General features: G+C 31.9%; 5 protein-coding genes across 7 annotated transcripts; 1 reads left to right on the top strand and 4 right to left on the bottom strand.

Moving 5' to 3' along the window:
- Positions 353 to 1,660, bottom strand: LOC104781880 (transcription factor bHLH147-like). 3 transcript variants are annotated; one of them, XM_010506684.1, is made up of 2 exons: positions 1,512 to 1,660; positions 353 to 1,350 (listed from the first exon to the last, which is right to left on the bottom strand). In XM_010506684.1, the coding sequence occupies exon 2, from the start codon at positions 1,327 to 1,329 to the stop codon at positions 634 to 636; it is 696 nt and encodes a 231-aa protein (XP_010504986.1). In that variant the 5' UTR covers positions 1,330 to 1,350; positions 1,512 to 1,660; the 3' UTR covers positions 353 to 633. The 3 variants fall into 3 exon arrangements, with proteins under 3 accessions (XP_010504986.1, XP_010504970.1, XP_010504978.1); XM_010506668.2 differs by having other exon boundaries at positions 353 to 1,403; positions 1,512 to 1,659; XM_010506676.2 differs by having other exon boundaries at positions 353 to 1,336; positions 1,512 to 1,659.
- On the bottom strand, positions 3,916 to 6,626 carry LOC109124792 (probable protein phosphatase 2C 42). The gene is made up of 4 exons (XM_010506657.2): positions 6,118 to 6,626; positions 5,281 to 5,648; positions 4,517 to 4,753; positions 3,916 to 4,311 (listed from the first exon to the last, which is right to left on the bottom strand). The coding sequence occupies exons 1-4, from the start codon at positions 6,458 to 6,460 to the stop codon at positions 4,087 to 4,089; spliced, it is 1,173 nt and encodes a 390-aa protein (XP_010504959.1). The 5' UTR covers positions 6,461 to 6,626; the 3' UTR covers positions 3,916 to 4,086.
- LOC104705174 lies at positions 13,478 to 14,748 on the bottom strand. The gene is made up of 2 exons (XM_010421152.1): positions 14,352 to 14,748; positions 13,478 to 13,512 (listed from the first exon to the last, which is right to left on the bottom strand). Exons 1-2 carry the CDS (start codon positions 14,746 to 14,748, stop codon positions 13,478 to 13,480), a joined length of 432 nt encoding a protein of 143 aa, XP_010419454.1.
- Positions 15,479 to 18,980, bottom strand: LOC104781867 (peroxidase 29). The gene is made up of 3 exons (XM_010506643.2): positions 18,654 to 18,980; positions 16,052 to 16,412; positions 15,479 to 15,975 (listed from the first exon to the last, which is right to left on the bottom strand). Exons 1-3 carry the CDS (start codon positions 18,906 to 18,908, stop codon positions 15,563 to 15,565), a joined length of 1,029 nt encoding a protein of 342 aa, XP_010504945.1. The 5' UTR covers positions 18,909 to 18,980; the 3' UTR covers positions 15,479 to 15,562.
- On the top strand, positions 20,826 to 22,600 carry LOC104781858 (probable pectinesterase 67). The gene is made up of 5 exons (XM_010506633.1): positions 20,826 to 21,117; positions 21,292 to 21,454; positions 21,543 to 21,749; positions 21,826 to 22,073; positions 22,160 to 22,600. Exons 1-5 carry the CDS (start codon positions 20,867 to 20,869, stop codon positions 22,323 to 22,325), a joined length of 1,035 nt encoding a protein of 344 aa, XP_010504935.1. The 5' UTR covers positions 20,826 to 20,866; the 3' UTR covers positions 22,326 to 22,600.

The following is a 22,964-nucleotide window of genomic DNA, read 5'->3' as shown; positions in this document are numbered from 1 at the left end:
TGATTGTGTTAACTCTCTAGATTTTTTTTTTTTTTACCTTTTTCTGCATCTCCAAAATCTAACCACATTACCAAAATAAACCAAAATACCATATACAAAAGAAGAAACAAGCTTAATAAGTAGTGGTGTCATAACAAATCTTTTCAACAAAGAGTGAATTATTCAATCCCAATCAACCAAACCTAACTTACAAACATAACAAAACAAAAAAAAAAAAACAAAATTATACTCTCTCCATTGTTTTGGCCATATCATTAATTTCACCAAACACTTAAAAAAACCATTAAGTCATTACGTCTAGTTATCTTAACCATAAAGCATTGTAATCACAAACTCAAATGTCTTTCCACGATTATCAAGAAACTGAAAAATTTATTACGATTATTATTACAGAAACCAATCACTGTCCTGTTCTTTTTTTTTTTCCTTTTTTCCGGCACTATTTTTGGTAAACATAGAGATTCAAGAAAGAAAGAAAAAAAAAAGGATATACATAAAATGATGAAAATGGTAAATAAAAAAGTTGAATAAAGTAAAAATATTCAAACACCAAACAATACAATGAGATGAGAAGAATAATAATATGAAGAAAACAAAAAAACATTTTAAAAAGGAAGAAGACAGTTTGGCCAACTAACCAAGCATATGTGTATGTCCCCCATCATGACCTGGCGGCGGCGGAGAGGTGACGGCGGAGAGAATAGCAGTCATAGCACGAATCTGCATCTCCATTGCAGCTATATAATCAGTAGTTTCCTCTAAAACCACCGGTAAGGTTTGTTTACGGCAACCGGGAACTAACCGGCTCAGAACTTTCACTTTCCTCTGTACAGCTGGCAATCCTTTTGCCTTTAGCCTCAAAACCGTCGCTCTCTGTTTCTTCGACCTGATACTCCCGGTCGTCAACGTCGTCGTCGTTGTCGTCGGACTCGAGATTCTCTGCCGTTTATGTTTCCTGAATTTGAGTTTAACGGCTTTCGATAGTATAGCTCGACTCCACAGTGTTTTACCTCTCGCCGCAACTGCTAAAGCTCTGTCCGCGACTTCGCGTACGGCTCTACCGCCGCCGCCACGTGGATTCGATGAAGACGAGGAAGGTTGTTGACTGATTCGTAGCTCTCTTAGAGCACGGACTAGTTTCGTTGAGTAGATCTGTTGCTGCTTCTCCGATCTCCATTTATCCAACGATGTTGATTGAGATGAATCAACCGATGATGATGGTTGAGATTTCTTCCTCCGCTTACGACGGGAGCGATCGGAACTAGAGGTCGTCGTCGTCGTTGTTGTTGGCTGAGTAACTTGATTCGATACGGGAGATATAGACTCCATAAATCGCCTGATCAAATATTCCTGATCAGATTAGAATCAAGAATTCTGAAACTGTTGGATCCGAATCAGAGGATCTGTTAAAGATTAAGAAAGAATTCGAAATTTACAAGAGATGAAGAAACGGGAAAGAGGATTAGAGAGAGAGATGATTAAGAAGAGAGATTAAGGGATTAATGATTTACCTGTTTTGGGAGGATAGATTGGGAGAGAACGGAACGGGACGGAGAAGGTGGGAGAGAGAGAGAGATGATGAGGTGTCACGAAGGTTGTGGAAGGCAAAAGGGAGAGAAGACGATTCCTTTTTTTTTTTTTTTTTTTTTAAATAAGAAAGGGAACGAAGAAGCAAAGAATCGCATTTTTATACACATGATCCAAATAATAATAATTTTTTTTTTTTACTGTAGGTTCCTTTGCTTCTCTCCCATGTGATGTGCACTATCATTCTGTTGATTAAATTATTGTTAAATCCTTACTTTTTGTTTAATACTACTAATAATAACACTCTCTATTTTTAGCCAATTCATTTTCTTTTGGTGCTAAATAGCTGTTTTTAAAAATATTATATTCCCTTTCATATAATATAAGATGTTTAGAAAATTATTTTTGTTTGATAATATAGAATGTTTCCAACATTATACGCAATTTTTAAATTAATTTTATATTTTATATTATTCAGTCTTATTTATGATTAATTAAACTTTTTAAAAGTAATTATTTTTTAATATGCGTGTTTTAACTAAAACATTTTATATTTTGGAAAAGAGGGAGTATATACCAAAGCTAGTGACTTTTATAACTTCACTGTCTTGTTATATATTAGATTCAAATTTGGGAGTGAGTGAGTTAATTATAAACGATAAAAAAGAAAGTAAAAAGATCATTGTTAGTTATAGACATATTGTTATAGTTATGGTACTACACTTGTTATTTACATCAACATTTTATACTTTTGTTTGACTTACTGATTTTTTTTTAAAGTTTAAATGTTAACTACGAAAAAATAATTTAAATGTATTATGTTAAAATAAACGTTAGCGAATATCTGGTAGGTTTTAGAGTTTTGATTTATGATGTAGTTGTAATACCTTCTTTTAAAGAACTTTATTTTGATATTTTAGTTTTTTTTGTTCTTTTTCTTTCTGTATTAGCTTAATTTTGATTTTGATGAGACAATAAAAAAATTTCAATCCATATATGTATATATATATATATATATTTATTGAAAAGAAGAATAAAGATCCATATTCTGTCAAATTTTAGCTTCTCAGTTCATTTTCAAAAGTTTAAAATCGGAATGCTTAAATAAAATTAGGAATGATGTTTTGCTAAAGACACGGACCAAAAAATGATTTGCCAACTGGACAATATACAAAGGTTATGGTTTTTTTCCTCCTCAGGCTTATAATGAAACAAAAGCCCATTTTTCTACTATCAAGGCCCATTTTGTTTGTTGTTTGCGGCCGGATAACAAAACCCTAAACCTAAAATTCATATGTATAAATAACAACACTTGCGGCAAAACCTAAAACAGTCTCGATCTATCTCTCTTTTCGCTAGTTTATGTTTGCTGTGTGTGTTTTTCTATGTTTGTGATCTGTTTTTTAACTAGCTGATTGGATTCGCCTCTCAGATTGATTTTTCCTATAGAGTTTTCAAGTATTTATGGGATGATTCTTTCATCCAATTGAGAGGCGATAGATTTTTGCAGGGGCGTTGAGTCGCTTCGCTTATGTTTTACCAGGCATAGCGAATAAGCTCGTGCTATATCTTAATCACTTTTGATTCGTTTTAAAAAAAAAAAAAAAATTCTTGTTATTAAAAGGATCCTATGATGGCATGAAATCTTTGAGACCTGATTTTATTATTGATGAAACGCTATAAGCATTTTTTACTCTGAGGATCCTAATAATTTTTTTGTCTGTTTTATTCTGTATGAAAATTTGATTTTTTTGAGTAACCTTTATAATGTAATGTAGGGAAAGATGATGATTATGCACTGGGCTCTGAGAAGTTGATTGACATTCGACTTCTTTTTGATGGATAATGCAGCCTAGAAAGCTTTATCTGATTTTTCTTATTACTTTATTCTTGTTCTTTTGATATATATATAGTTCCCAATTAGATCTTGACAATAATCAAAACTTGGTTTGTATTTCTTAGTTGTTATATCATCCAGAATCAAGTCCAACATCAGGAAAATATTGAAGCCATGAGCTCTCCAAGTCATATTCTAAACATCTCGATAAAATATCGGATCCTAAATTATTTCATTGAAAACGATTAAAGGCTTTGGACCGAAAGAAGTAGTTTGTTGAAATTTGACTGTTTTAATTTTAGAACGAAAATTACCAACTTTATTGACGAGCTATCACAGTTGCCTACCGAAATGTGAGTGAGCAATTCTGATCAGGTACTTGATTTACAAAAACTTGATGTTTACTTATATAACACGACTATGTTACACAGGACAGACTTACAGTTACAAGTGTGATAAAAGAGATGAAAAGCCAGAAAATACGGCATTTAGTCTTTTTTGACGAAAGGCTTGGTTGGTGGTAACTCATCAGGACAGAACTATGCAACGACTTGAAGAGAAACACCACAGTCAAACATTGCCGCTTAATACAAGAGAGCTCATTACAATGTTTTCCAATTTTCCTTTTAGATGTTGCCCAGTTTTTTTTATTGCGTTCTAGGCAAAAAAAGTCATATAACCCAAGTAAGAAGAAACATTGTTGTAAAATGTTTTTTTGCTTTTCAGTGTTCAAGAGCACTCCGTATAGAGACTTGTGAGTCTTGTGTTGTTGAGTTGAAGTGACCTCTCGAAATGAGGTCATGATTCAAGAACACCACTATAACCGTGATGTCATCGTGAAAATGGCGCCTCACTTTCTTGTCAATCTTCCTTAGATCTGAATATCTCATCTCACGTTTCCTCGCTGCCTCGTGAAGTGCTGCCTTTATCAGTCTCTTTGCGCTTCCCTTAAGAGAGAGAGAGAGAGAGAGAGAGAGAAAAAACACAGTGCATCATACATCTAACGAACTTGTAATTATCAGGATTTCACTTACACGGTAATCTAAAACTTGTCCAGACCAAAAAAAAAGCCACACGATGTGGGGAGCAATATAAGTGGAAACTACTAATCATGGCAAGTCATCTAAAGGAGAAATCAAATTAGAAACTTACAGCACGGGGATGGTTATGAACAATCTCAACTGCTTTTTCGTTCGTCAAATGTTCCCAAAGACCATCAGACGCAAAAATGAGAAACGAATCATTAGGGTGCAGAGGATGAGCGAGTATAGTCGGTGTTGCAGACATCAATGGTCTCTTCATTGGCTCTGCAATTCTGAACTTTTGACTGATTGGCTCCTTGTTAAATTCGGGTCGCTTCATGTACATGTCTCCTATAGACCTCGAAACCTAGATAAACATTAAATCAATGCTGATCACTAAAACAGGGAATGAACACGAAATCCGAAGAGCTGTTTGGTTAAGCTGATCAATTATTGGTAACTAGACATCACCAAGATGGTAAGACGTATGTTTAGCAACTATGGAAGTTCATCATAAACCCTGCTCATAACCTACTTCACTACTTCATCATAAGGATTTGGACTTCTTAGTTCTTAGATTCCTAATGGACTTTTTCAATAGCTTATATAAAAACGAGACAAACTACTCAAATACTAAGAAAGAAAATAAATCTATTAATCTCTTCCCAAAAGAGTATGAGAAGCCAGAAGTACCACCAATAAAAATTCAAAGAAAAACCAGAAACCAGCTTTAACCAAAAGTGGAAATATAAAAGCACAACAACATGATCCATGGCAGAGTGTCAGAGAGAGAAGGACGACAACCCAATGCAACACACTGAATTCTGCAACCTAATTATCCCTAATTTTGCGTTTTTTTTTTGGGAAACTAACAAAAAGAGAATGAGAAACTACCTGAATGATGCCCTTAACTCTCCAAACTCCATGCCTAAACACAACAATCTGCTGGTCATCAGGATGCAAGTCCTTAAGTTCCCAACGAATATCCTCATTGTTAGCATTGTGTTCAGTCGACAGCTGGATAGCAGAGAGTCCGCCACAGTTGCCTTTCTTTCCAAGAACAACCCTTGAATCTCCAAGGCTTGCCACGAAAAGAGTATTTTGATATATCACTCCAACTAGACAACAAGTGCCAACAGTTGCCAAATTCGGTATCTCTTGCCACAGCTCTGAGACAATGGAAGCAAATCCTTCTTCAGTCGCATGAAAGGCTCTTTGTATAGTCTCTCTTGTCACAACTCCTTGCGTCTCCGCTGATATTTCTGCATAATCGTAAAGCCTGAGCAATCCCAACATAAGAGAGGCTCAACCTCCTTTTCATAAAATGTAGTACAGTACACTCCTAGGTACACTCCACTATCAAAATGCAAAAGCCAGGGGACCCTTAACTAAATGCTTATGGGCAAAGCATAGCGAAGAACAATAAACACAGGATGAAGTTGTAAAAGTAAAAGACTAAAATGGACTAAAGACTGTAGCTTTAAAACTTGTATTAAGCAGCTTCAATGGGAAACCTAATTATATTCCCCAAAAGAGATTAAAAAGAAAGTCAAAGTACCTAACTTTCTTGACCAATCACAATCTTCATCACCACAAGACTTGAACTCCAAAAAAAAAAGTTTCAGAATTTAAGTCAACGGATTCATCTAAAATTATATGTAATTCCCCCAAAAAGACCCAAAGCTCTAAAACGCCAAAAAAAAAATCAGGAATCATCAAAGTGGAACTCACGTCGGAAATGGTTAAAGAGATGATCGCAGACGTAACGAGCAGCTTCAGGACCACCATGACCATCGTAAACACCAACGAAAGTACCGAAATTACCGGATTCGATCTGGCTCTGATCTTCAAGAACCTGATTGGCTTGAATCACAGCCATGGAGAATTCGCCGCCGCAGTATTTACCGAGATCACGGAACCAAAGCAACCCGTCTTTGCCTTCAGCACCGCCGTTTCTACCACCAGAAACGCCGCCACCACCACCACCACCACCCGATCCAGCCTCGGAATTATCGCAGATGTGCCCGAATGGCTTGAAGCAGAGAGACAACAGATTCATCAATGAACCTGACATTCAACATCTCTCGAAAACCCCCTTTCCCCCTTAAAACTCCTCTCAGAACCGTAAGATTCAATTGGGGGTTTTTTTTTAAGGGTTCGATTCAAAATTGAAAGGGTAAAGGATTTGGATATAGATCGGGGGGAGGGAGGGAGGGAGAATGATGATGGGAGAGAAAGAGAGAGAGAAAGAGAGAAAACCCTAGGTCTTAATGGAAGGGAAGATGCGTAGGATAAGGAAGGAGGCGTAGGATATGGAGGGAGGCGTAAGTTAGAAGAAGAAGAAGAAGACGGACGTGTCTTGTCCGGTCGTGGAGGAACAAAGAAATTCTCGCTTGTAATTTTTTGTCTGATGACGAGAGAGCGATCTTTCCTTAGCTGTCCCGACCATTTCCTTATTACTGTATTTACAACTGTTATTGTACCACCCAAACAAATTTTTAAAAACTATAGTTATAATTTTTTTAAGAAGATAAAAAAGTTTCATAAATATTACATATTTACATGATTTCAGTGTGTGTTTCTTCTACTATAGTCTGGTCTATATATCTAATAAGAGTGTTTTTATTTTTGACCCAACATGGCAACATGCAAGTAAAAATCTTCACCAATCTCATCTTTTCAAAGTATATGGTTTCATCACTTCCACTCGATATAAAAGCCTTCCCATGCGGGGGGACTAACCCAATATGCGTTTTAACTATGACATTGCTTCTTTCGTCGACAGTGGATTATTTTTTTAAAAGCACATGAATGTACGTGTTATATCACTTTTTTTTTATATCAAGCGTGGAAATGGTTGCACATACATGAATCATGAAAGAGTTGAGAAAATATGAGTTGAATGAAACTAATTGAATAACACTCAATTCATTCATCCACTAAATAGGAGATGAAAGAGTTGAACAAATTCTGGCGGTTATCTGCCAACCGTTTTACTGGTTCGATTATGATTGGGTGGTTTAATTCTGGTTCACTTTTGGTTCCTTCCTAACAATGGGCTTTAACTAGGTGTATTTTAATTTTTGGTTCTTTTAATGGGTTTCTAATCATGGGTCTTCAAATCCCTGGGCTTTAGCTCTGTAAACATTTTTTTTTTCTGCTATTTAAATTTGAATATCTTTTAACAAAAAAAAAAAAAAAAAGAGTTGAACAAATTTCTTTTATAAGTAATTCATTTCTCCAGTTTTTCTGGTTGAATGAGTTCAATAAATTTTCCAACTTATTCATCTCAAATAGTAAAAAATTGGATAAATGATCATTTAATGTATGAAAAATACTTAGGTGAACATTTGTATTCACACCCTCTCTTCTCAACCAATCAGAATGTTTTATCTAATAATTTATTAAAAAAATATATTAAAAATAAATTAAAAAGCAAAAAAAGGAAACACATTTTGTATACTTTTATTTAAAGAAAGTTAAATTTTGGCTTGGTTTAGATTTTACAATTAAACGTAGTTATATATCGGTTAGGGTTTATAAATGAGAATTAGGGTTTAGATTTTATAATTAAAACAAAATTATATGTTGGTTTGAGTTTACAAATGAGGTGGTTAGGATTTAAAGTTTACAATTAGAACAAAATTATATGTCGGTTTGGGTTTACAAATGAGATGGTTAGGGTTTAGATTTAACAATTAGAACGAACTTATATGTCGTTTGGGTTTACAAATGAGATGGTTAGGGTTTAGATTTTAATATTAGAACGAGATTATATATCGGTTTGGGTTTACAAATGAGATTGTTAGAGTATAGATTTTACAATTAGAACAAAATTATATCGATTTGGATTTATAAAAAACGGTTTAAGTTTCTAATTTTATAAGAAAAATACTTAGGTTCATCCCTAGGGGGGAATCTTTGTATTCACCCCCTCTTTTCTCAACCAATTAGAATGTTTTATCTGATATTTTATTTTAAAAATAAATCAAAATTAAATTAAAAAGCAAAACAAATTAAGGAAAAAAATTCAGTATACTTTTATTTAAAGAAAGTTAGATACTAGCTTGGTTTAGATTTTACAATTAAATGAGGCTATATATCGGTTTGGGTTTATAAATGAGAATTAGGGTTTAGATTTTATAATTAAAACGAAAGTATATGGCGGTTTGGGTTTACAAATGAGATGGTTAGGATTTAGATTTTACAATTAGAACAAAATTATATGTCGGGTTGGATTTACAAATGAGATTGTTAGGGTTCAAATTTTACAATTAGAACGAAATTAAATGTCGGTTTGGGTTTACAATGAGATTTTTATAGGGTTTAGATTTTACAATTAGAACAAAATTATATGTCGGTTTGGATTTACAAATGAGATGGTTAGGATTTATTTTTTACAATTAAAACGAAATTATATATCGGTTTGAGTTTATAAAAGAGTGGTTTAAGTTTCTAATTTTATAATAATGTATACAAATTTTATTTCCTTATTATATAAGGGGTGAATGAAGAGGTTCACCCCTAGAGGTTAACCCAAATATTGTCCTCAATCTATTCACCCTATTAATTTAAGTTATCCAAAAAAATGTTTACCTTACTTAATTACTTTTGTAAAACGTAAATATATCTTCGTACTGATTTAGTTGAAATACATCTTAAGGTATATAACACAACTGGTGTCGAATATAGTACAATGAGTCCTGAGTTGAGTGAGTCCAGTCTCTAAGATCGATTAAACTGATGTTGTCATCTTTTTTTTTTTTTTTTTTTTTTTTTTTTTTTGGCCATAGCAAATAGTGTGTGTGATTCATTCGATCAATTAATTTGTTCTCTATTTCTTTTTTTTATATAACTAAATTTCTATATTACTCTATATAATAATTTTTATATGATAAAAAGATATGTAATGTAATTAACAAGAGATTTGTTCTTGTCTATTTTAATCTAGTTTCCTAGTTTTTCTTTCTATGTAACAGAAACGCTCAATGTCCACAGAACTGTTCAAATCCCATGCCAGATATTAAAGGTAAAGCCTTGTGGTTTTTTTTTTCTTTCTTTCTATATACAATATTTAAACCTGCTTCCAAATAGTTTATTTACGTGTTCTCAACCTTTTTTTGCAGGTTTGTATTCAACTTTCAAACTAAACAAAGCAAAAAGGGATGCTACATTTGTTTTATCTTTCTAAAAATGCCACATTTTTACTGTTCAAGTGTGATTAAAAGACAAAAATACTCTTTTATTAAAGAGAATGATTGTCGTGGACGAGATCTGATGGACAAATTATAAAGTATATCATAGACTTGTCCACGAATTTTATTTTTATAACTTGTATACGAGAATTATATTAACGAAGTTCTCCACGAGTTCAAATTAGTTATCCATATTATTAAAGATAAGTTGACTATGAAAGATAATTAGACAAAAATGTAAAGTTGTCGAGCTGATAGACCAAAAGAAGATGGTGAACCAAAAGAAGATGTCAAAGATGATGAACCAAAAGAGGGTAGTGGACCAAAAGAAGATGTCGAGGATGATGATTTAAAAGGGGATGATGGACCAAAAAAGGATGATGTGGATGAGGGTGGATCAAAAGATGATGTGGAGGATTGAGTTTCTCGTCGGCATCCTTCTCCATATCATCAATATTTTGTCCATCATTCGCATCTTGTCTATCATCCGCATATTGTCTGTCATCCGCATCTTGTTGATCATCGACATCTTGTCCATCATCCTCATTTTGTCTATCATCTACATCTTGTCAATCATCTGTATCTTGTCCATCATCCGTATTTTGTCTATCAACAGCATAATGTTCATCGAGGGGCATTTCTGTCTTTTTAAGAAGAGGTTGTGGCATTTTGAAAAAAAAAAGGAAAAAGTGGCAGTTTGACTAAATTTTTTACTGTTCATGGCATTTTTATTAATTAACTCAAGCAAAAACATCCAAAGCAAAATAACCCAAGGCAAATTGAACATTCAAAGCAAAATAATCCAAAGCGAATTGAACATTCAAAGCAAATTAAAATACAACGTCCAAGTAAAAGAAAATGATAATATCCAAAGTAGAATCGATTTACCTGTTCCAAATCAATTCGCTTTCTCGAGCAAGTAGTGTGCAAAAGTGGTCATCTGGTAGGTCAATTGGTCCCTTACTACGATATCAGTGTATCACACAACTAAGGCCATCTCCTTCTTCATCCCCATTCAATTCAATGTAATTTCGAGTTTGTTTATCCGATCGAGATCTTTTGTTGAAATTCTTTTTACCAGCGTTTTTGTGGATGCGAAGTTGAAGATTGGCATTAGGTTGAGCAGCAGCAGCCATTTTCGCTTCCCAGAGTAGAGAGAGAAGGTTTTGTCAGAGAGTTTTTCGCTTTTCTAGAGAGAGAGAGAGATCTAGACAGCGTGAGAAAAGAGAAGAGAGAAGTGAGGTCTCCCAAATCAAGATCTGAAAATTCAAATTTTGAAAATTTTAGAGAACCGCGTTAGAGGGTTTTCCAATAAAAAAATTCAGCCAAGGCTTTCAATATAATGTTTTTTATTAGGCCCGATAATATCCAAGCCCAACTATTTTCAAATTTATTTGGTCGTAGATTTGTTTCTTCGCCCGTCTTTGATACAATGGATTAATTTAAAATAAGAATATGATTGTGACAATTTTGATCCATGATATAAATCATATAATTGAAAGGTTGTTGTATTTTTTTCAATCTTTTGTAATTTTAATCTCTAAATCATTAGTTTGTTTTTTAACATGTTAATCCACTTGTATCATCAATTAATATGTACACTAGGTACTAATCCGCGGAAGACCGCGGGCTGAACGTTTTTTGTAATGTAAATTTGTTTTTTTTGTTATTATGTTATTTATAATTGTTTGTGATTATAAATTTGGTTGGTATATATAATAACTTTGTATTTTAAAAGCGTTTATTGAAAGTGAAAACCTTTGTCAATAAAACATTTGCATGTAACGATAAATAAAATTGGTTAAACCTTTGTCGATAAAACATGATTGCTATAGTTCTGAAATTAGTAAGCAAATGCAACTAACATTACTATCATGCATAGTTCATCGGACAATAATAACCATTTGTCTTCAGATCTTGATGCGAATAGGCCATTAATTCTTAAAAGACGTCATATCTTTAGGTAATGGGAAGAATAACATTTTTGTAGCTATGTTTTTTTAATAAATATTCGTGTGTGGAATTTGATAATGGTGTGAAATAGAATAGAACCTGCGGTAAACATAATACAACGCGATGATGGTGGGATTCACATTTGAGTTTATCTGTTTAAATAGATAAATAGATGATTAATTAATTATTAATTATCTTTATTACTCTCAATGATTTTATCTTTTTCTTAACTATTTCTAATGACATTTGAATGTAAATTTTTATATTTTTTAAGGTTAGTTTTATATTTGTAATTCTCAATTAATATAGTAGGACGTGTGTACTTCTTAACTTATACTAGATTCGGACCCGCACATACGTGCGGGGTTGATTTCAAAAATTAAGGTTATTATCATGTTTGAAATATATTACATATGTGCGGTATAATGTTTATAAACATATTTTAAACGAATATTAGTAACATTTACAATCTAAACTCGTATCAATATAGCATTTGATATGTTTTTGTTTTTTTAGATGAAAAGAATGATCATACATGTTTTGTTTTTTTAGACGAAAAGTATAAACAACTACAATTAAAAAAATTAAGACGAATATAAAATGTTTATATATGGATAGAAAAATTTGTCGCATCCCATATATGTCATATTTATTTTATTTCATAACTGTGATTATAATGATACTTTACCCATTTGAGATTATATATTATAGTCTAACAGATAATGAAATAGGTAGAAGATTTGGATGGGATATTCGTAATTCATGTACTTTTTGTTTGGATATTTAATTTTTACAAATTAGTGGACATTATACAAATTTTCTTTATATTTCTCAAAATCTATACTATTAATTTAAAAATAATTTTGTAAAATATATTATTTAACATATTGATTTTTTATACCACACATATATACACATATATACATATGCTATATGTGTGGATGGTTACACAAATCTACTATACAATTATCTTAAGTAGAATCAATCACTTGAGAATTATATGTTTTGATAATTAAAGTCCTTTGTCAATACTCCTTCACGTTTTTTCTCCTTGACACCATATGTAGTAACAACATTTGTTCTTTTTACCGCCTGCAAATATATATATCCATATAAATATGAAAATTATGTGTTACAAAAATATATTAAAATCATTTATATATTGGTATTTTCACATTTTTTTTATGGTAAGAGGTACCTCCAAGTATCTATACTGGTATCTTCATGTATCATTAATAATATATAAAATAAAAATATCAATTTAAAATTTGAAATCTTAATTAAAGATATCACTAGTTTTTCGTAGTTACGACAGTCTTACGATATAATTTCATTAAGAGAAACAACACATTTTGTTGTTAAATAGTTAGGATTTTGTCAACAATGATGTAAATGAGAACCATTTTCAGGGATGAAAAATATTAGAATACTAAAAGCATAAAAACCTCAAAAGAGTAGTTCAAAATAGAACAAAAACGCCACACATATATTTTCTTGAGTTAAACATGAATTTTTGAACTCTGTAAAAAAATAGAATTCAACATAAATTAGTTTCATATTAAAAAAAGACTTAGAAAAGAAGTGTGCATATTAAATGCTTTATAAATTCAAACATTGTTTATAAGTGATGATCTTTTCATTATTTTATCTGATAAAATGACCTTCAATATACCCCCACTGGTTTGAAAAAGCTTGACATCATGATTCGGATCTGCCATCGTTGGTAGCCATTTTGATATACAAAATTAGGTATTTCAAGTAAGATCGGATACTATGCTCTTTGTCTAACGATGGTTATATATAGATGCAATTGATACCATATATTTTCATAACAAAATGTTATTTTTGTTCCTATATTTATGATTTTTTGAATTGAAAATGTTTATGATTTAGGTGATAGTAATTAATATTGTTTGCACATTTGGTAAGAAGATAATATATTTCTAAACATTTGAATTTGATCCTAATGACTCATACCCTAAACAATTCAAAATATGGTTACTATTAAAATACGTAATTGTTAAGATTCGGATTTTGGAAATTTTGAATACTAATTATTGTTGTTTACTTGTTTGAATGCTAATTATTTTTGTATGTCGTAAATGTTGTTTACTTGTTTCCCTTTTTGTGCCACTAATTATGATTGTGACTGTATAATATATTTTATATAAATCAACAATAACATAAATTGTAACTTCTAAGATCAACTTTCCAAATGTTTTTGTAGGTCGTTGTCCTTTTTTTTTGCAGATAATTCCAAATTAAGCTTGGAAATCTTGGCTGAGTTGAATGTGTTGAGATCAGATTTGATATTTGTAATTCTTGTTTCAAAATTTATTAAGATTAATTATAATATTCTTTATTCCTCAGTATTTAATTTGCTTACAGGTCTGTTTGGATACACGTTTACCTTATACAGTGCTTCTATTAATTGTATATGTTTGGCTCTTAATCTATGTCTACTTATTAAAAATAAACATTTTTAATAATATAGATTATATAGCACAACCGATGCCCGAAGAATAAGTTTATAGTACGAGAGTCCTGAGTTCAGTCCGGAGATCGATTAAAGTGATATTTACATTTGTTTTATTTTCTTCTGTCGTAATATTATTAGTAAATAGTAACTTGTTCTCTGTTTAGAATGTTTTTTTTATGTAGCTGAACTTTAATTAGTCCATTAATGTATGCTAAAAAAAACAACGGTATGTGAATAGTAAGTATGAAATGAAAGAGAAAAGCTCGTTGTAGTTCTAACATTATACGTTACAATGTTTTGTTACTTTTGCTCTAAAAAAAATTATGTCCATGGAAAACAAAGATCAAAGAATTTGGGCGTCTTGTTGATAAGCTTGCAAGGTCCTTGCTTCCGTATTTTCCATTCACATCGTCTGCATCCAAACTCTTTAAATTCTTTGTCTCTACTCTGTTTGTAGATTTCAAAATAATGACTTCCATTTTCCCAACTGAACTTACAGAAAAACAAAGTCCGGCCGAATATATCCGGTTTAAATCCAAACGACCACGATTCACCTGGTGCTAAAGTCCCGAAACCAAGATCATCATCCCCTGATTTGCAATGGTGCTCTAGCGTCAAACCACCTTCAAGATCATTACGAATCACCACTGTCGTCGTTTTCTGGGCTCGAGATATAGTTGCACTTATGAAGGTAATCATTACAAAGAAGGCTAAGGATGCTTTCATACCACCCATGATGATTCGTCCAATTTTATTTTATTTTGTCAATCGAAGTTTATGTTGATGATTACTTCACTCAAACTAATAATGTAGTGTTGATATTGTAATAATCTTTTATTTAATATGTTTAGTCAGCACTTTACTCTTTTGGCCGTACACTTTCCAAATTAAAATATATGCATAGTCTTTGTTCCCATAAAGTTTATAATTTGATCCATATTATTTGGACAGAGATATACGAATTCCTTGTTCAGCAGCTTTGTCAAATTGAGTCGTATCCTCATAATTAATATACAAGTCATTCCGTATAATTGAGTCGTGAATGTTTTGTTATTTTTTTGGTTTTTTTTAATTTATTTAAATAAAATGTTGTTGTTATTGACAAAATTTATTTACACAATTGCTCCAAGAAGATAAACAAATTGGCCACGAAACGATTGAGGCCCATAAGTTGATTGTTGAATCAGTGTGGTCTGTTTTGAACTGTTGTCGCATCTTTTATGCAAAAATTTTAAATTGGGCTTTTTTCTTGTATGAACTTCGTGCCATTTCAGGCAATGAGTGCAAGCTTTTTAAGCAAAATTTTAATTTGTTATCTATATTATTATTTATTTTTTGATAATTAATATGTTTAAAATGTTAACGGTTAACCTTTTTGATAACCGGTTTGCGCTAAGTCTGGTTGTTAAATAACTTATGATGAAATATTGCGAAACGTATCAATAGGTTTAATGTTAATATACTATGCTTTAAAGTTTAAACCATCTTAAAGTTTGTTACAGATTGTATAATAATTTTGTCATTTAATATTTGATAATTATAATATACATCAAACTATTTTGTCACACACGCTCCTAACTATTCCTTCATTCCCGGTTAACACTTTGTAAGACGACAGTTTTACAAAAGCTGAAGAGAAGGCGTTGAAGAAGCGGTCTTGATCAGCCGCAAACGCTTCAGCAAACGGACGTGTGCGTGGGTCAGCTCCAATCTCCGAATCAATCCTGAGATTGCCACGTCCAGCTATGGCATCATCGTAGTAAGCTGTATCAAAGACCACCGCAGTTTGATCGTTGGGAACAAATGTGGCTTCCGCGGCTTGTGAGGTTGGAGAAAGCTCTGGACAAGCAACACGAAGAAACGTTTGGAAACGTGGATCCATGTTCTCGCTCGTCGCGTTTGCGTTATCACCGAAACGTGATAGTACGTTGTTGCAGTGTGTCACTCCTATTGTATGTGAACCTATACGAGATTATTATATGAATTAGTGTCTTATAATAATTTATTATAAGAAGTAAATAAATAAAAGTATATATACCCATGATGGCCACGGACTCTTCGACGGTCATGCCTTTGCCGGCAAAGAGACTTAAGGTGGTGTCCACGTCAGCAGTGGAAGGAGGGAGCTCAGAGTCTGCCACGTGTTTGCTGTGAGTGGAGAGAGAGTCTTTTCTTCCTAGTGGCACTGCGATGAGTGGGCCTCCCGAGAGAGCTACGGCTTCTCTTGCGGCGAGGATGATTACGTCAGAGCATGAGACTTGCTTGGGACACTCCGTCTCTAGTGAGGTTTTAATTGAGCCAATAAGGTCTCTCTTTCTGATTCCAAAGTTCTTGACTGAATCAATCTCCGTGAACTGTTGGTCCCCGCTTGGCTCGAGTAGGATCGATGCGTCACAGCCCTATATATAAGACAATTAATGATGATAGATGAAATGAAATTATTACCAAGAAAAATGATCTATTCGAGTTTTTCTCTCCATCTCCTTCAAATATTTAACATTATATTGGATACGAAAAATTGTGACTTATCTTCAACAAATTTTCATTTTTTAACTAAAAACATAAAAATATCTATACTAATAAAAAGTAGAAGCTTAAAATTAACATTTTTTAAAATCTCCAAAATTTTATATATTAAGAATTATTTTAAACAACCAATCAGGATTTAACATGTCATTTATTAACATTTTTAAAATTTCCAGAATTTTTTAGAAAAGGAAAATTTTAAATTTATGGAAATAAAAGAACTATGTACAATATCCCATATCGGCTAGAAATTTTTTAGACAATGATTCAGAACCAGTATAAATAAAATTAATATGCTACCAACAACGAATGAGCATGAAAGCTTGATTTATTAGGCGTCTAAGTTTAAAAGTTTTATATTTGGTTTGATCCAGTTTTTTATTTGATCAAATTAAAACTTTAAAAAGTTTCAAAAAAATATATTATAATTTTTAAAATTTTTAAAAGTTTAAATATTATAAATATTGAAACTTTTAAAAGTTCTTAGCTTTTAAAAAGTTTTTAAATCTTATAATTTTTAAATTTTAAAAGTTTAAAATATTATAAATATTGTTTTTTTGTAGTTGATTATTATAATTTGGTTTGATCTGGTTTTTTATATGATCAAATTAAAACTTTAAACAGTTTCAAAAAAAATTCTAATATTTAAATAATTTTAAAAGTTTAAATATTATAAATATTGAAACGTTTAAAAGTTCTTAACTTTAAAAAGTTTTAAAATATTATAAGTTCTTAATTTTAAAATATTATAAATATTATCAAATTTTATATTTCGAAACCTTTTAAAAATTTAAAATATTATAAATATTGTAACATAATATCAATTATATTATAACATAATATGTGTACTCATATTGATGATATAATATAATTGATATTATTTATTTATAATTAATATATTCTTATAGTGTACTCATATTTCTATATATCATATGATTCATATTAAATAAATAATTATTAGTATATTTTATTATGTTTTTAAAATATTATAAACCAAGTAAGGATTTTGGTTTGAGAAGTTTCTAAACGGGTGGATCTAAAACCAAATAAGTATATGGATAAAATTGTCAATAATTGGGTGCATGTGTTGACTATGCTGATAATCATGAATTTCACAAATTTTATGAGAAAAGAAATGATTTTGTTCTTGGAGTTTGATGGATTAACAAGTTGTGTGGTAGTCTAAAAAAATGTTTTTCAGTGGAAGAATGCGAAGAAGTTGACGAGGAAGAAGAAGAAAAAGAGTATAATGAAGAACCAAATGGTAAAAGTTACGATGACAATTAATACAAAATTTGACAATGAAAATGACAAGAAAGAATATGAAGAATAAGAAACATTGAATAAAAAACACGAAAACATAGGTGGTAGCGATCAATTAAATATGAAAACGAGTTAAATTCATGATTATAAAATTGTTTCGTTTTTCTGATGGTCAAAGAAAATGGTTTAGGATATGTGAGGTCATCAGTTTGATTTGCTTCGCCTGGACGTCAAGTTAATTTTTTTTTATCAGATTTGATTTTATAATACAACTGATTTTTATATTTAAAAAATTGTGTATCTGAAATTTAATTCTTTTCAATTTTAATTTTTTATGAGATAATATTTTATTACTGTAATCAATCATATATAATTTTTATCAAAATATATCAAATAAACCCACGCGTATATGTTATATGTGAACTTTGGCTCGTTTACTATATAAAAAAATTTAAAGAAAAAATAAAACGAAAGCTCAGATACGTGTTAGAACAAAATTATATACCATTAAAATTTTAAAACAAGATATATATCATGTACGAACGTCCACTTTTGGCAATTTTAAAGACTGAATGATCATATTATACATAATTAATAACGATCAGATTCATGACATGCTGTCATGCTGATATGTTTATTCACATAATTAATAACGATCAGATTCAATATATGTTTCCAACTTAATTAATAGGTTTTGATTTAATTAACAAAAAAAAAACTTAATATATATAGGGTTTGGTTTAACAAGTATTTTCTCAATTATGTCAAGGATCCGGATTTATATATATATATATTGAAAATTTTCTTGGAGCGAAAAAGAGAGAATGATGATTTAGCTAGAGATAGAGAACCTGAACTTGGCAGTCATGAAACATAAGCCTTAGCAAGGCTGCAGGAGAAGTAGGATCAAGAATAAACATTGATGAAAGTGAAGATCTCACGATCTCTTCGACTTTGGGACAAGTCTTCTCGTAGTAACTATAAGATAACGTCCCTTCGTAATTAGTCTCCATTTGATCACCATTAATGCACGTACATAACACGCTCATGATGACAAGAACACATGATGCAGCTGCAGCTTCTGCAACTTTGCTCTTTGGTTTCATCACCCTTTTTTTTTTGGGTACAGAATTGGAGGTAATTAATATCGGTAGCTAATGAGAAGATGACTTGTTTATTTGCACTTGGAATTATATGTATAAATAGGAAGTTGAAGAAAGTAAGTGTCCGTGATATTAATAATAACCACAACCGAAAAATATATGAAAAAAAAAGTTATATGAAATCATACCGATTGATATTTGCCCGAAAATTGGCAGTATTAATTAATGTCAATTATATTTTCCGGTTAAGTCTGGTTAACAGTTTCAGAACCGAATATATCAATATTAATGTGATGTTAGATAAAGTATATATTTTTGATTGTATAGAAATAGTTCGTAAGCCAACCATATCGCATTTTTTTCGTGAGTTTTGTTTGGTTTTGGTGGTACCTGACTATCTGGGAATTGAAATCACGCATGAATAATGTGAACTGTTAGGTTTGATTCAATAAATGGTTATAGGTAACAGTTGATTGAGAAGAAGACAAGACATATAGAAATGGGTAAAAAGAACATGTATGAATAATGTGAACTGTTAGGTTAATTTTCACGTAAGCGTTTATAATACTCCATCTTTTTATCCACTATAGTCTATATGACTATATACACACATGTAAGGTTAGTAGAAAAAAACGAGTAGATTAGGGTTAGTAGTAAACGACGAGCTAGTAGATTCTAGAGACACCAGAGACACCAGAGACAGATGGTAATATGGTGGGACTCATTAATATGAATTTGGGGTGAAATTAATGTCCATATAGCTGTTTTCCAAAAGTTGGATAAACACTGTGACTTCACTATATCCCCTTCGTCATCCTTATAAACTCTTCTAGTACAGTATTACTTTTTTCTTCTCTGTATTATCTCCCAAAACATTGGTTATTAATACAAATTAGGTCCACAAGTGTATGAGAGTATTTATTAATAGTAATTGTGGTGATTTAGAAAACGTAAATGCTTCTGCGAAACTCTATCTATATATGACACTGTAATTAACTATCTATTGAGAAAGAAATTACTTCAATTTAATTTATTGTCGACTAGAGTCATGTCGTAAACTTTCACAAGTAGCATCAAAGCTATAGATTCCTTTTACTATGTTCCCGCTTCCCATTCCTCATCAAGTTTGAGGTTTCTGGATTCGTTGAGGACAAAATTTTTTATCCTATAGATACGAGATGAGGCATTTTATATCACAGCTATATGCCTATACAAATACATATATTTTGCCACTTTAAAAATATTGCATTATACGTTGGAATCGACTAATACGTACATCGGGTGTGAACCATGCAGTACATTTTAAGATTATTGATTAATCGAACACATTTGCAAAAGATCAGACTCCTTAATTCAAGACGTACGGAACGCTAGATAGTAGATCCTACGTTGGCTTTTTCGGACTATTCCTTTGATTTATTTAAAAATGATTTTCCATATGTAAGTCTCATAAAAAGTCGGCAGAACTCATTTTCTATGTCATTGTTACAATTAATATTTTGTAATGCCAAATATAAATCTAGTTGGATGTTTTGTAGGGTATAAGCAATGAGGACCGCGCGCCGTTTCTCTTGAGATTTTAATGGCTCCTGAGTGAGGTACTTCTTTTGATTACGTTAATGAATGAGCGGTTTATACATTGTATCATCATTACATAAACAAACACAATCTTCCTTCATTCTAGATACCAAAGATAGAAATATACTTCGAAGTATTTATCGTCCATTAATCAATACTAAATGTCTAAAAATAAAAACAAAACATTCTAAGTAAAAACCAATTTCTTCCTCCAAAATCCCTTACCTCCCAAACGTAAACAAACACAACGAACAAACCTAAATTTAAAAACCTGTTTTCTTAAATTAAACCTCTTCTTTCACCCATATAATATTTTTCTCACATCTCCATTCTAAAAAGAAAACTAAAAACCCAAAAAAAAACGACAAAAAAGAAAAAAAAATATGGATCATCGAATAGCAATGATCCTTGTCCTAACCCTAGTTGTAATGTATGTATGGGGTTCGGACGCATCAGCAATGCAAATGACTAAATTCGATGCGCCACTTCTAACTGAAAAAATCGCAACAAACAGATCGATAATTGTCGATATTGAAGGCAAAGGAGACTACACTTCGGTTCAAAAGGCCATTGATGCTGTCCCTGTTGGTAACTCCAATTGGATTATCGTCCATGTCCGTAAAGGAATCTACAAGTACGTATATATATATACTTTTAAGAGGTTTAACCATTTAATTTTGTTTGATATGCCCAAAAACTTGCTATATATGTATATACGACCAAGTCATAGTAATCCAATATATACTAACTAATATAACATTTCTGATTTTGAATTTGATGATTTTAGTATTTTTTTTTTGTGAAAAAGGGAGAGAGTGCACATTCCAGAGAACAAGCCGTTCATATTCATGAGGGGCAATGGCAAAGGCAAAACGGTGATCGAATCTTCGCAAAGTTCGGTCGATAATGTTGCTTCAGCCACTTTCAAAGTTGAAGCTAATCATTTTGTCGCTTTTGGTATCAGCATCAGAGTGCGTATAACAATTGTAGATATTCGAAATTTGTTTTTCTTTTCAATTACGTCAAATAATAACATTCGTGCATGTTATGAATGTATAGAATGATGCACCCGTCGGAATGGCATTCACGTCTGAGAACCAATCGGTTGCAGCGTTTGTGGCTGCTGACAAAGTAGCGTTTTACCATTGTGCGTTCTACAGCTTGCACAACACTTTGTTTGATAACAAAGGTAGACATTACTACCATCAGTGTTACATCCAAGGCTCCATCGACTTCATCTTCGGTCGTGCAACTTCCATTTTCAACGTACGTTTCTCTCACTATACACATTATCTAAATCATAGCATATTTAAAAGAAAACTAATTTCCGATATCGTTACAGAATTGTGAGATATTTGTGGTATCGGACAAGAGGGTGAAACCGTACGGGTCAATCACAGCTCACCATAGAGAAAGCGCAGATGAACATACGGGTTATGTGTTCATAAGAGGCAAAGTGTATGGAATTGATGAGGTTTACTTGGGCCGGGCCAAAGGACCTTATTCTCGAGTCATCTTTGCCAAAACTTACTTGTCCAAGACCGTTGTCCCTAACGGTTGGACCAACTGGAGTTACGACGGCTCTACCGAGTTAGTCTTTCAATTAATTAACTTTTTACCTAATTTTGACGAGTACAATATTTAGTTAATGTATTAATATTCTTGAGATTTATCAGGAATCTATACCATGGAGAGTATAAGTGTCATGGACCTGGAGCTGAGAGGCAACAAAGATCTGATTGGGCCAAAGAGCTTACAAAACAAGAAGTTGATTCTTTCTTGTCCATTGATTTTATTGATGGAACTTCTTGGCTCCCTGTTTGGCTTCAGCAAAAGTCTTAGAGTTCATTATGCTGCCACGTTTGGCTTTGGCTTTTCGCATTTTGGTGTGGCTTGGAAAACAAAAACAAAAAAAACATATATGAAGAAGGAAGACTTAATCTTTAATTTCTTCGATGATATTTCATACGAGACAGTTTTCTCTCTTTTTTTTTTGTTTTTTTCCTTTTCTTGTTCTACTCTATAATGTTGTTAGAGTTATCGGAAACTCTTGTGTTGTTTTGCACACATTAATATATAAGATAGTTTCCATTTTAATAATTTATGTAACCTAAAATTAAAACAAATAATTCCAAATTGAAATATTTTAAATGGTTGTAGATTAACTTTTTTCAAAAGAAACTGAATATTGGAAAAATGATTTTATTAACTTTTTTTCATTAGTGAGCAGAGCAGACCTTGTCATGACCTCTTTGTTTTGGTCTTATCTAAGACGAGATATGATTGGATGACTTCGAACTTAACCATGTACTTGACCGCACTGGAGTGTATAGGTTCTCTGGCTAAGAATCTCCCTCATAGCTTCAAGCCAATAATATGCGACCACGTGTCACTGAAATCCAATTCAGCTAAAGCCATCCAAAAACTTTAGCAACGTGGCCGGATATTGTACAGTAGTATCTTCCTGATAATGACCAAATC

This window comes from Camelina sativa, chromosome 1, assembly GCF_000633955.1.
Source record: "Camelina sativa cultivar DH55 chromosome 1, Cs, whole genome shotgun sequence".
In the NCBI taxonomy this organism is placed as follows: Eukaryota; Viridiplantae; Streptophyta; class Magnoliopsida; order Brassicales; family Brassicaceae; genus Camelina; species Camelina sativa.
This window is presented reverse-complemented; position numbering and strand designations above follow the sequence as displayed.

Excerpts from the sequence above, each read along its gene's own strand:
- LOC104705174 (XM_010421152.1), bottom strand. The coding sequence starts at position 14,748 with ATGGGTGGTATGAAAGCATCCTTAGCCTTCTTTGTAATGATTACCTTC. Across the intron at positions 13,513-14,351 it reads GCCCAAATTCTTTGATCTTT|GGTATGAGTCATTAGGATCA; the intron begins GTTTTCCATGGA and ends TGAATTGTTTAG.
- LOC104781880 (XM_010506684.1), bottom strand. The coding sequence starts at position 1,329 with ATGGAGTCTATATCTCCCGTATCGAATCAAGTTACTCAGCCAACAACA.
- LOC104781858 (XM_010506633.1), top strand. The coding sequence starts at position 20,867 with ATGGATCATCGAATAGCAATGATCCTTGTCCTAACCCTAGTTGTAATG. Across the intron at positions 21,118-21,291 it reads GTCCGTAAAGGAATCTACAA|GGAGAGAGTGCACATTCCAG; the intron begins GTACGTATATAT and ends TTTGTGAAAAAG. Across the intron at positions 21,750-21,825 it reads GTGCAACTTCCATTTTCAAC|AATTGTGAGATATTTGTGGT; the intron begins GTACGTTTCTCT and ends ATATCGTTACAG.
- LOC109124792 (XM_010506657.2), bottom strand. The coding sequence starts at position 6,460 with ATGTCAGGTTCATTGATGAATCTGTTGTCTCTCTGCTTCAAGCCATTC. Across the intron at positions 5,649-6,117 it reads TCTCTTTAACCATTTCCGAC|AAATATCAGCGGAGACGCAA; the intron begins GTGAGTTCCACT and ends ACGATTATGCAG. Across the intron at positions 4,754-5,280 it reads GAGTTAAGGGCATCATTCAG|GTTTCGAGGTCTATAGGAGA; the intron begins GTAGTTTCTCAT and ends ATGTTTATCTAG.
- LOC104781867 (XM_010506643.2), bottom strand. The coding sequence starts at position 18,908 with ATGAAACCAAAGAGCAAAGTTGCAGAAGCTGCAGCTGCATCATGTGTT. Across the intron at positions 16,413-18,653 it reads TTCATGACTGCCAAGTTCAG|GGCTGTGACGCATCGATCCT; the intron begins GTTCTCTATCTC and ends TCTTATATATAG. Across the intron at positions 15,976-16,051 it reads AGAGTCCGTGGCCATCATGG|GTTCACATACAATAGGAGTG; the intron begins GTATATATACTT and ends AATCTCGTATAG.